The following is a 13,651-nucleotide window of genomic DNA, read 5'->3' as shown; positions in this document are numbered from 1 at the left end:
TTCACCAAAATTTCACATTTTCCAAACTGAGCATTTCGTGGCAGGGTAGCAGACCCCTTTGAGGTCTGGAGGGTTTTTTGTAGTTTTTTCAACACTCTTCTCCACCCCCCATTTCTCTTTTCCTATATCGTAATTTCAGTGATTAAAACAAAATGTATGGTTTTCTGAATATGAAAATATAAAAATAAAATAATAAAAATTCTAAAAAATAAAATAAAAACAAAACATCTGGTCCATTTAGTTTGGTTTCATTTCAAGCAAACAAGCAAAATTTCAAGTCAGAAAACTAAAAGCCCTCAGAGAAAGTCAAGCCTACTTCTCCTAATCAGGGACCCCCCCAGTATAGCATTCTCTTGTCACCAGCACTTTCACACCAGGGGCCTTAGCATCTGGGGCTTGTGAACCCTGCAAAAAAGGGTGGCTGTTACATCAGGTGGCCCAGGAGTAGCCTGCAAATCAGCAGCTAGATGTTCCCTCGTCCCACACACCAAAAGACATTCTCACACCATTAAAACCTTGACTTTTCTGTTGTTGATAGTTCTGTGTCATTTTATCCCACTTGTAGATTCCTACAACCACCACCATAGTCAAGATGCAGAACTGTTCCAGCCCCACAAAGATCTCCTTCCTGCTACCCCTTCATATGCCACCCCACCTCCTTCCCCTCACCTAAACCCGAACAGCCACTAATCTCTCCTCCATCCCTATAATTTTGTCACTTGAAGAATGTCATATACATGGACTCAAACAGTATATGACCTTTTCAGACTGGTTTTTTGTATTCAGCATAATGCCCTTGAGACCCACCCAAGTTCTCCTGTGTATCAATAGTTCATTCCTTTCTATGACTGAATAGTATTCCATAGTAGAAATGCACCAGTTTTTTAGTGATTAAAAAAAAATCATAGACTAAACAAAAAGAAATTAATTAGCATTTATCAAATCTCTGAAAAGCGAGAGAATTTTCTGGCATTGCACAGTGGTTAATTTCTCCAAAAATAGAATCAGACCAATCCTGTTTGTATCCCAACATTGGGACCCTGGCGAAGTGGCTTCTCTCCAAGCCTCAGTCTTCCCATCTACACAGTGGGTACAAGAGAACCCTCCTCTTTGAGCTGTGGGAAAAAGCCAGCAAGTTCCCACAGGTCCCAAGCTGGGCTCCCTTCACTAATACAGAATGTCACCCTGAGAAGTACTAGTAGTAATCTCCAAAGAAGGGAAATTTGCAAAAAAAAAAAAAGATTGGCAAATAAATAATTACCTCACCCTAGCAAACAGCTTGAAAACTCAGGAGAGGGGAGACTTTGAAGAGACTGTGCCCAAAGGAGGAAACACAATTAGGAATAAGTACCTGAGAGAAACAGCCTCACTAGGATGCAAAAAAAATGAAAGGGAGCAGGTCCTTTCCATATTTCACCTGAGATTAACCAATACATAAATGGATTTTCATGGAAGCTGACAGTTTAGGGAAGGAGGGTAGAGATGGTCCCTCCCTTGCAATGAGATTGGGAGATCAACAGCACATTATTTTTCCAGAAAGCAGTTTGGCAAGGTCTAGTGAAAACCGTAATATCATGCCTTTTTGCAACTCTTCAGGTCTCTCTCCCAAAGAAATCACCCCACCACAAAGAAAAAAACTTCTTGCACAAAGGTATTCTGTGCAATACTTTTTGTACCAGTTAAAAATGGAAAAAAACCTAAAAGCCTCAAATCAGGGGATTAGAAACTGTGGCACTTATATACTGGATGGTGTTCCACAGCCATTTAAAATGATATCACAATAGTGGGAACACTTAAATTTTAATAAGTGAGCAGAGTAGAATGTGAAATATACATAAACCTAACTAGGACCGATTTTAAAATTAGCAGAATGAAATACACTCAATTTTCGGTATTCGTCTTTGTTTTTTAGTATATTTCTTAATTATGATGATTGAATTTCAAAGTGAAAGATACAGTGAACTGTATGCATATACTTTAGAAACTGGAACACAATAAAGTATATCTACAACAGTCACTGAGACCCTTTATACAGATTGTGAAAAATTAAGTGTCCTGTAGCTACACATAGTTCCCATGCATCTGTCCTTTATCTCACTCTTGCTTTCAAAACAGTTGACCTAACTAAATGGGAACATCAACTGGGTCTGTGGAAAGTTGCTTAATAAACTCCTGGAGTGTGTGCAGTGGGCCTAAAGGCCAGGGTTAGCAAGCGGATGTTTGGTCCTACGTGAAGCCCTGTTCATATGATTACCATTCATAAGTAATTATTCTTTATTCTTTCAGCCAATATTGAGGCACTGATGGGTGCAGGCACTGATGGGTGCAGGCACTGATGGGTGCAGGCACTGCACTGGGGCTGGGGATTCCATGGTGAACAAAGACAGACACACACAGTCCATGTCCTGTGTTAAAAGATAAACTTCAGCCCGTTAAAATTTTAGTGAGTTTAAACTGAGCAGACAGCGACGCATGAATTGGATGGTGCCAGACCGCCAGCAGTTCAGGTCTCCACTGGGGGAACCAGGGGAAAACTTTTATAAGGTGTTCACAGAAGCAAGACAAAGAAAATATTTGATTAGTTAAAATGGCAAGTGCCTACTGGAGGTTAATTGGCTATTTCTGATTGGTTAAGCTTAAATTTGGTTTTCCTAGACTGTGACCATTCACTCTGAGTTGGGTTTCTGGTTGCTTATGTAGGAACCCAGGCTCTCGAGCTGTTTCAGCCTAATGGCCTCCCAATCAATATTTTAAACACATGGTGTACTTTACAGTCTGCTGGGAGAGCTGGAGGTTAGTTAGCCAGTCACACAAATCAATCCCAAATCCACCTGATTAGAGTGCAGTAGGGCTGAGGGGCCCTCTGAGAGCATCAGAACCAGGTGGCCAGGAATTGGATCTGAGGAAGAGCAAGAACAAATGCAACCGAGAGGAAAGTTACCAGCTCTTTTGGAGAGAATCAGAATATGCAAAGGTCCTCGGGCAGTAGTGTGTAATTACAAGGAGTGATAAGGTCAAAATAGAACATTCAGAAAGTTCTGTCCATTTGGTTTTAACTGCATTGGTGGGTCTAGACAAGCTCATCAGGATCTGCCTTCTGTGTGTTGCAGGGACTTTAAAGGGATCGTCCTGAGCCTCCTCTGGGAGAGCAATGACCACCTGCTGACTGTCATGGAGGTGAGGGCCACCACCCACAGGCCTGTGCCCACCCTGGAAGCACGTCCCCAGCTGCTTCTGCCTTCTGCAGTCTGCTGATCATGGCCACTTGGGGCTGTGCGGGTGGGCACCTGGCATACCCACACAGCGGTGCATGTACAGTCTCTCCTGTCTGCCGGCCACTGGGCTGGGAGTCCTGCAGGGCAGAGGCTACAGCTCATTCATCTTTCTGGCCTTTACCCAGCTTGGTGCTACCTATAAGCTCCCAACCTGGTCACCAATTTGAGATTCCACAGATTTGTGTCTTGAAGGATAAACAGGATTTTGCCGTTTATTCACTCAAAAAATAACAAGGGCCGGCCATGGCCTTGGGTCACACGAGGTGGGCTCTGGGATACGGATGGAGGTAGCAAGGGCAGACGGGGAGGATGAGTGTCCCCAGCATCGGGGGTGGCACGAGCAAGGCTAGGATGTGTGGAGACAAGAGTGGGCTGGTGGATCCCAGGAGCAAGGGCCAGCATCCCATGGGGAGAGTTCTCACCCACAAACAGTCAACCCTCTCTGGCAGGATTTTTACCGCAAAGAGAAGCACCCCGTCACCAGGCCTGACTGCATGTATGAAACCTTCGACCAGTGCGCTGAGAACGTCGGCAAGAAGATCCTGGAGTACCAGAGCCAGACAGACGAGTACCACAACTCCTGCCTCATGGGTAGGTGCAGGCCACAGGTGGGCAGGGGGGACACAGCGTGGCCTGAAGCCGTGACCACACTTGGCCTTACTGCCTGGATCCTGTCGTCCTTACTCACAGGTCACTGGGGAGGCAGAGGAGCCTCCTGTGAAAAGCCACCCTCTTAGAATTCGGTAAAAATAATGATAAAATTTAACTGGGGAGAAAAAACAATGGGGAAAAAAGTTCACTTTTCTTGAGAAATATGGTAATTGATACCACTAAAAATATTTTGTTTCTTCCACAGAAGTTTTTGCCAGCTTTATTGGGATATTTGCACACCACACAATTCATGTAGTGTACAATTCGATGGTTTTGTGCAGTCCTCACCCCCATCAATTTTTAAGCCCCCATCCCTCATCCCCTCCCCAGCCCTAAGCAACCACTGATCTACTTTGTTTCTATAGACTTCCTTATTCTGTACTTTCATGTGCATGGAGTCATATAGTATGTGGTCTTTTGTGACTAGCTTCTTTCATTTTGCGTACTGTTTTCAAGGTTTGTGCATGTTGTAGGTTGTATCAGAACTTCATTCCTTTTTAATCACTATATAATATTCCACTGTGTGGATCTAGCACATTGCTGTGGTCTGCTGCACTGATTCAGAGGCAGCATGGGTAGCCAGACCTGCGGCCATGATCCAGCACTGCCACCTCCCAGCCGTATGACCTTGGCCAAGTGATCTTACCTCTCTGAGCCTCAGCTTTCTTGTCTGTATACTGGAGATAATAACACCCATCATGAAGGCTGTTTTGAGGATTAAGTCTTTTGCACAAACTTGTTACGTACAGGAAATAATCAGCAGAAGCTCTCATTACTGTGGTTGTTGAATGACTGGCATTGAAACTACAGCCAGAATTTTGTTTCTCTAGCTCAGAACTTCCCCCAAGGGAACACTGCAGGATTCCATCCTATATGATCATCCTCCAAACAAAGGTTCCATAATCAGATAGGTGTGGGAAATGCTGCAGATTATGTCCCTCTCTGGTAGATTCACAGTTTACGTTAAGTGGAAACCTGCAGTTTGGCAGGCCAGTATCCTGTCCACCTCTCCCACTGAAAACATGTAAAATTCTGGATAAAATGTTTTTGTGGTGAAATATTTTATTTTATCTTATTTTGTTTATTTAGGGATGACCGGTAAGATGATCTTAACCCCTGACTTGGTGTTGTCAGCACCACACTAGGGATCTGAACCCATGGCCTTGGTGTTATCAGCACCATACTTTCCCAAGTAAGCCACAGGCCGGCCCTATGTGGTGAAATATTTTAAATGCATTGAAGAGCCAGCTGTAACCACAAAAGCCAAATATTTAGTGAAAATAGGAACTCTGAGTGATCAATTAAACAGTAACCCTGGCTATTGCCCTATGGGCATGTGCTGACTTCCAGGTGAACTTGAGCCTCTATTTTCATGGTCTCCAGGGCATTGGGGATCAGGGGTCAAATCTGCAGACCACCAAGGTGGGAAGTCTAAAAGGAGATAAGACACATAAAGCTGGAATCCCAGAGGGCTCCACCTGTAGAACAAAGTGAATGAGACATAAACCAAGTCCCTCCCTCTCTCCCTCCAGCAACTAGAAGGGAACTGTCTTATCAAAAACCTTAGTACTGAGTGAAGAAGAAAAAAAATCTCCAATGAGAATTCAGAACTATAACCCAGCCCTTACATGGTTTCTAAACCTGAATTCACTTATCTAAACATGAATTCAATTTTGTTTTTGTGGATCATCTGAAAGATCTTAACCTGATTGATACTTTAGCTTAAAATGATCTTGAGTTGGTAGTGTCCAGAAGCTTACTTGTTAAAGACACTACAAATTCTCTCTAGAAAAACCCGCCTTCAACTCAGCCTTCAAAAGGATTCCCACAAATAAAATGCCCAGAATAAGAGCTCACAGTGATAAACAAAAAGCAACCACAAAATCCACAAAAATACTAGGAAACAAAGCACCCTGAGCAAAAGGCAGCAGAATGAGACCAGCAAAGACTTCACATATTGAAGTATCAGACCCAGGATATAAAATAATATGCTTATTATTATTAAAATAAAAGAGGGAATTGGAAACACGAGTAAGGGGCAAGAGACTATTAAAATGACCAAGTAGATATGAATGAGAATTAAATAGAATTTGTATAAAGGAAAAATTAAGAGTTGAAATTTTAAAACAATGACTTTACTATCAGGTTATACACAGTTAAAGGTGGAATTGGTGAACTGGAGGTAGATCCAAAGAAAGTTTCCAGAGTGCAACACAGAAGGTCAAAGAGATGAAAATATGGGAGAGTGGTGAAGAGATATGGATAAAAAAAATAGGTCTCACATATGGCTATTTGGAGATAGAGAGGGAGAAGAAGGAGACTAGAGTCAAGGCAATATTTGAAGAGACAGTGGATGAGAACTTGCCAGAACTGCTGAAAGACACAATGCACCTTATCAACACCACTCTTTAACCAACACTTTAAATGGGCAAGAAGTCTGAAAAGTACAGAGGAGAAGCCATTTGAACTTGTTTTAACCCAGTAAACAAGAAAACTATTCTGGTTTGACCATGGAACCCCTTCTGATAGAATAGCTATTACCACACCAGAGACACAGGTTTTCCCTCTGGGAAACTGCTTTGGGCCTTTGTTGGAGAGATCACCTCAGCAGGTTGGTTCTACTCTGTCCCCTCCCCGGATCCCCTTCCCCCAATTCCTACAGAATTACGGGCCCAGATGAGGAGATTTGAGGAGCTGCTGCCCCAGGTGTGTTGGCTAGTGACAGAGAATTTCAAGGAGTACCACTGGAAAAAGTTTTCTGCCTCCATGAAAGAGATGCAGGAACAGTTCGAGGAAAAGCAGAAGGAGTTGGAGAAAAGCAAGGTGAGGATCCCAGGACCAGCCCTTCTACTCTAGGACCAGGGGTCCTAGGAGTTCAGAAATGGAGGCAGGGCCACTCCAAGGGAAGCAGATGAACCAGGCTCAGGATTATTGGATGGGGGCCGAGGGACAGGAGACACGAGTGAGATAGAACTGAGCCAACAACTTCTCCATAGAAGGTGTTCAGTAAACTCCTTGTTGGATTTAATGGGTGGGTCTGCTGGGTTCACTGGAGCCTTGGTGATTGAGATCAACAATGATTGTCTACACTGTCCTTGGAGCTGTGGGGCATGAATGCTGCTGCTCGTATTATACTAAAGCCCTGATTGTGCCGGAGCAGATGCTCAGCTCACCCTCTCCCTCACCCTCAGGGTCGGCTCCAGCCCTGTCCCCATCTTCCTCCCTCTGCCACTCACTCCTCTGCCCACCCACGGCCCCTCACACAACCAGGTCAGTGGACACATCAGTCTAGCCGTGGCTATAACTGACAGAAGATATAGGCCAGTGACTTTTTGATCCTGACCTCAAGATTGGGTCAAAATCCCCACTGAATTCTGGATTGTTTGGTTGAAGGATGAAAATGCCCAGAAGCTCCATCCAAATCTTGGACACCCCACATATTTCCAAGAAATGGAGTCTCTACACACAGTGGAAGAAAAAAGACAGGAAGAGCTGGACAAATTGATTGGGATGAACAGGGAGAAGCTGGAGGTCAGTGGTGCCATTGGCTCCCCCGTCTAGGTGCTGAGGGCCACGCTGCCCTACAGAAAGGTGGCCCCAATGGTCAGCACTGGTTGTGCTGAGTGTGCCCTCTGCTGGCACCTTGGCCAAAGCAGACATGAAGATGGGTGGGTTTTGTAGATGAAAATGGCCATTATTGGCTGTTTTAACTTGCATTTCTGTGATTTCCAAATTAAGTACAAAATTACGAATGACAACTTTATTTTTTCACAATTCACATATAGTTTTATTTATTTCCTCTTTGGCGAATTGTCTGTGTGTGTCCCTTGGCCATTTCTGAATCATCTCCTCTCCTCAAGCCTCCTGACAGAGGACAGATGCCAGTTAACTCAGACACAGTTGACACAATGGCTTTGGCCTCAGCCCCCCAGCTGGCTCCCCAAATCCTTCCCGCAGAGTCCACCCAGCCCGTCCCTCAGCCTGCCTCGGAGAGAAGTTCCTCTCCCTGCAGCACTGTGCTCTTCCTGTTTCTTCTAGGAATTCACCAGGAAGTACGGCCAGTTTTTCATAGCCAGCTTGGCTGCCTTCACTGAGAAATTCCTGCTGCAGCTGGATGAAATAGTCACCATTGACGACATCAAGGTTCCAAGTAAGTGGCACCACTAGCCTTGTGCCCTGGCCCTGGGGGATGAGTGATAGGTTGGGAGTGGAAGATAGCATCTGCCTTGCCCCAACCCCACCAGGTAAAAACAGGTTCTCCATCGAGGGGACTGATTAATTTTTGTCTCTTTTCATTAAAAATAATTTTTTATTAAAATGGCAAATGCCAGATGGATCAAAGATATATGCAATAAATGAAACCCTAATAGTAAATACTTTCATACTCTTGGGGTTAGGGACACCTTTTCTAAGTATGACATGAAAGCCAGAAGCCATAGAGGAAACAGATGGCACTTCTTTGTGGCTAAAACAAAAATAGAAAAATGTCAAAAGATGGGAAGAGACAAACCACAAAGTGGATAAGTATTCCTCATAACCTATGGGCTAGAGAAAGGTCAATATCTCTGTAGTACAGAGAACTTTCACAAGTCAAAATTTTAAAAAGAAACAAAGGGCAAACACACTTCAAAAGAGAAGCAATTCATATCACCAGTAACTGTAAAAGACGCTCGACCTCACCAACGATATAAAATGCGAATAGAAACATGATTGAGATATCATTTTTCACCAAGAGCCTGGTAAAGTTTTTAAGATCAGTGACAACCAGCCCTGGAGAACATGCCAGGAAACAGAGGCACAACCCGAGGAATGTGAATCAATACTGTTCTATTGGAGCACGATTTGTTAATCCATGTCAAAATTCTGAATGTGTATACCTTTGACCTAGCAGTTCTGATCCTAGGAACTTATCCGACAGAAATACTGCATGCTTTTTCAAAGATATATGTTTGAGAGTGATCATCACAGCAACGTTTGAAAAGGCAAACAATTGGGAACACGAATGTCTGTATAGAGGGATTGCAGGTGTTAAGTGATGGTGCAGCTCCACGAGGGAATGCTGTGTCGCTGTTGAAGTGCGGTTGGTAGGTCTGCTGGTGCTCACGTGCAAAGACAGGAAGGAGGACCATTATGTGAAAAGACAAACTGACTAACAGGACGTGTCGATGATCCCATGTTTAGAATTACATGTATGGGGGACTGACCAGTAAGTTCAGTTGGTTAGAGTGCAGTGTTGTAACACCAACGTCAAGGGTTTGGATCCCTGTACTCGCCAGCCACAATTAAAAAAAAAAAATTACATAAACATGCATACTCACATATTTAAATGAATCTGTGTTAGAGATAGAGACAGCGAGAGACAGAGAGAATGAGAGAGACAGAACCTGAGAGAGAGGTACCAAACTGCTGATGGTCACCTCTGCTGGGTGGGATTGTGAGAGACCTCTAAAATCTTTTAGTTCCCACCATTAGGTGTGTTTAAATTTTTTATAATGTGCATATTACTTTTATAAGTATAAGAAGATTAAAATCATCCATTAAATGTTATCCATTTACCACTAATCTCTAATTGAAATACATTCTTTTTATTTTTAAAAGTTTTTATTACAAAGACAGTAAATGTTCATTACAGTAAAATAAGAAGCAAGAACATAGTCCTTCCACCCCGAAATCAGTGCCCTCTCACTTGCCATTCATCCTTTCAGTCCTTTCCCTTTGGGCATTGGCTGCATGTGTGTTGGGGCAGTGACGGGAGGATCATAGGGCGTGTGCACTTTTGCAAGCTGATTTCCCTCTGGTGGACCTTGGCCAGGTCAGTGCTCTTCTCCCTGCACATTTTCAGTTGCTACACACCGTAATTTAGTAATTAGTCCCCTGCTGTTGAATGTTGGGCCATTTCCAACTTTTCACTTTTGTAATTGTGCTGAAGAGAATTTCCGCATCTATACATCTCTATTTGGGGGCATCAGACCCTTAGAAGTGCTGTTTCTGGGTCAAAATGTACACACATTTTGAGGTGTGGCCACTTTCTGATATAGGAGGTCTCTTTGTCAAGGATGAGCCTCATTTGGGGAAGCAGGGCCTGCGGAGACACTGGGGTTGAGAACAAGCAGATGAGATGGCAGTGGAGCCAATGGTGGTGGCTTGCAGGAAACTGCTGAGCCGGGAAGACCCCCTGCACCAGGCCCCAGGAGGCCACCTCTGCTGGGTGGGCTCTGTGACTTGGCTGTGAGCCAAGCTGCCTGGCCAAGCCATCTGTGGCAGACAGGGTGCAGGTCAAGGCAGCTCCTGCTGGCTCTCACTTTAAGCAGGGAGCCCCTTCTCCCCACCAAGAAAACACATCCATTGTTGAGTCAGAGAGATGGACATTTGAGGGACAATCTTGAAGATGTTCATTCCAGGGAAGGTTTTTAGTTCAGAACCCCTATGAGCTATAACATAAGCCAAAGAAGGCCCCACAAAGCATATTTGGGGACTCGTGGGAGCTGAGAAGACCAGAGCATCCAGCTCAGGGTTTGCAGATGGAAATAGCACCCAAACCACTCCTCAGACTCCTCCAGCGATGACCCCCTGCCACTGCCACCACCACCATCCCATCTGCACATCTGCTACACTCAGCTTCTCTGTGGAGGAGGCTCCGCCTGCCACTGCAGGCTCCAAGTGGGGAGGAGGGTGGTGAGCCCTCATTTCTCTAAATGTCCCTTGATCTCAGGCTGTCGGTGAGACCATGGTCAGTAACCTCTCTCTTGCTTGCCAGGTATGGAGCCCCCCAAGCAGAAAACATCAGTCCTCATACGGAGGAAACTCGCTGGGCTCTCACTGGAGGAAGAGAGCGAGAAGCCCCTGATAGAACGTGGGAGCAGGTGAGAGCCAGCCGACAGCAGCAAGGACACACCATGACCGCTGTGTCTGCTGGGGAGGGGTGCAGTGCAATGGTCAGGCAGACCTAGTAACCTTGGAAAGGTGTTGTGCTCTGAGCCTCAGTTTCTTCATCTGTGAAATGGGCGTGGCAGTCTACCTTACTTGGTATTAGGAAGAGAAAGTTAAATGAGGAGTGCCCCTGGCACATACCAAGAGCTCAACAACTATTAGTTCACAGGATAAGGACCCACCAAAGGAGGCTAAAAAGAAAGAGAGGTCTGTCTCAGTGGGTGGCACATTCTTGGGTTGCAGGTGGCACTGTGAACCACTCCAGCTGTCTGTCATGTGTGACAGGAGCTGTCAAGTTCCTGTCCCTATGCTTCAAGAATGTGACTCTCCAAGAAGCAGCAAAGTGGTGATTCGCCCAGCTATGTTCTCACCAGTGGCCTTTACAGCATAATAGGAAAAATGGGCCAGCCCGAGAGTCTCTGTACACTCTGATTACATAACAGTATGGAAATACAAAACAGAGAACTCCAAGAAGTTCATAACATCAAATGCTCCGTAGGATTTTTTTCTTTTAATTGAGATGTTTAAAGCCATGATAATTGCTAAGCTTTTCCAGTAGGGTTGGTGGGTGGACTAGGAATGATGAAACAAGCCTGTAGGACTTTTCTCACACGTTTGTTTGTAGGAAGTGGCCAGGAATCAAGCCCACTGATATCACCATCCAAAACAAGATTCTCCTCCAGAAAACATCCTCAGTAACCACCACCAAAACAACCCTGGGCCACCTGGCGGCCGTGGAAGCCCGAGATGCTGTGTACCTGGTGAGGCCGAGTGGGGTGGGTGTGTCCCGAGGAGTGCAGGTTGCCTCAGTTTGGCTGCTTTGGGAAGGGGGGTGCTTCCCACCACTGGGAACCCTGACATTTGACCCATGGAGGAGAGGACACACATCAGTATGCCCCAGAGCTGCAGGTCTCAACACTCAGGACAGTCGATGTTCGTAGGTCACATCCAGTCTCAGTGCTAGCGTGGGTCAGGGTGTGAGCCCGGGTGCTGTGGGAGTCTGGCCAAGGGACACCCCACCCAGACTGGAAGTTAAGAAGGGCTTTCCAGAGGGACAGCAGAGTCAGAGCTAGGGAATATTGTAGACAGATATGGAGGCAATGGTAACAGCATCTTCGCAGTGGAGGTCACGTAGCAGGAGCAGCTAACAGTTACTGAGTACTTACAAGGAGCTTCTGTTCTTGACAAGAGGCATCTCACTGAATTCTCCTAACACCATTAGGAGGAAGGTAGAATTGTTGTCTCTGTTTCATTGATGAGGACACTGATGCTTAAAGAAACTTGTCCCCTCTGCCACTACAGAGTGGCAGAGCCAGGATTTGATCCTGGCACCTGTCAGACCCCTGTGGGGCCGGCCTGGTGAGGAGGCTGCACACAGATACCACCTGAGGGACCTCTCAGCTCTAAAGATCCATGGACCTTTGGTCCTGGGGCCCAGAAGAAACCTCGTCCTGCCCGATCCTGGTATTGGGAGAGCCTGAGGTGCCCAGGGCCAGTCCTTCCCAGCTGCCACTCTAAGCCCCAGGCAGAGGGAGGCTCTGCTTGCTGAGTTTGGTGAGGGCTTGAGGTCTGAAGGGCTCAGCCTCTCTCTAGCTGGGTGACCCCAGGCAAAGCTCTGAGTCTCAGTTTCCCCATCTGTAAAATGAGGAAAATAACTGGACCTACCTGTTGAGTTATTTGAGAAATGGCTTGTGGAACTCTTGCCAGTGCCTAGAGGTTAGGAGCCACCTGCCAGCAGGTTACAGGGTTCCCCCAGGGAAGAGAGTTCAGAGGTGCTTCCTCACATGGCCTCCTCCCGCTACCTTGCTCCCAGAAATATTTAGCATCATTTGAGGAGGAGATGAAAAAGATCCAGGACAACGCCACGTTGCAGGTGAAGGAAGCTCAGCGCTGGAAGGACAGCTGGAGGCGCTCCCTGCACACCATCCAGGGCCTGTACTTGTGACACCCCCCACCCCACCCCAAATAAAGGCTTGTTTTGTACAGACTCCTTCTGTATCCATCTGTCTATATATCTACTATCCATCCATTAGTCCATCCCTGCTCTTTGCCAAGCACTGTAGCTTCATCAGTGAGCAGAACATGATGTGGTACCTGCCCATGTGCAACTCATTTCCAATGAGGAAGACAAACATGGAAGGGGAGTCCATGTGGTTAGCAGGGATGGTGGGTTCCAGGAATCCAGTTACTAATAATAGACACCGAGACTTCAAAGGAAATAACCTCTAAATGGCATGTTTGACTTCATTTTTTAAAATGAAATAATTAAAAGTTATGGGAAAATTATATTTAATCTTTAACAAATGTGGGTTATAATTGCAACTATGCACTGATTTCTAGATCCAACAAAGAGTTAATCTAGTATCGATCAGTATCTGTGACATAATTTGTCTGACCAAGTTATAGCATTTTGGTAAAAACCTTCTAGGCCCCCTTAGCTTTCCTGAGGGCCTCTTTAATCCTGTGATATTCAGATCATTCTCTTTTAGCCTCCATCATGTCATTGACTCTGTCAATTTTCTCCTCTTCAATTGCCAGGTGGCCTAACCACGCAGGTCTTATTCGTCAGTAGCTTTCTGTGTCATGTGGATAGGCTGCTTGGATTCCTTCCTTGCTTCATGAACTCCTGGTGTTTTTCACTGTTCGAATTTTGCTTTTGCATTTGTTGCATTTTCATGTGCTTTATCTCTTTTAATGACCTCATGAGGTAGGCTTTTGCCCCCATGGCAAGGAAGCTCTAATCAGAAGGTCAAGATGACCTGCTCAAAGCTACACAGCTAGTGTAGAACTTTGGC

The 13,651-nt window shown here is 45.4% G+C and overlaps 1 protein-coding gene across 1 annotated transcript in view; it reads left to right on the top strand.

The window, feature by feature from the left end:
• Positions 1 to 12,801, top strand: part of CCDC180 (coiled-coil domain containing 180) — a 56,603-nt gene extending 43,802 nt beyond the window's left edge. The window contains 8 exon segments of the mRNA XM_063082615.1: positions 3,111 to 3,177; positions 3,725 to 3,866; positions 6,589 to 6,749; positions 7,320 to 7,457; positions 7,965 to 8,076; positions 10,684 to 10,789; positions 11,482 to 11,617; positions 12,670 to 12,801. Coding sequence (XP_062938685.1) covers positions 3,111 to 3,177; positions 3,725 to 3,866; positions 6,589 to 6,749; positions 7,320 to 7,457; positions 7,965 to 8,076; positions 10,684 to 10,789; positions 11,482 to 11,617; positions 12,670 to 12,801 — 994 coding nt within the window.
• Positions 12,802 to 13,651: the final 850 nt, after the last annotated feature.

This window comes from Cynocephalus volans, chromosome 17 (genome assembly GCF_027409185.1).
Source record: "Cynocephalus volans isolate mCynVol1 chromosome 17, mCynVol1.pri, whole genome shotgun sequence".
Taxonomy (NCBI): Eukaryota; Metazoa; Chordata; class Mammalia; order Dermoptera; family Cynocephalidae; genus Cynocephalus; species Cynocephalus volans.
The sequence above is the reverse complement of the archived record's forward strand: the minus strand, read 5'-3'. Positions and strand labels throughout refer to the sequence as shown.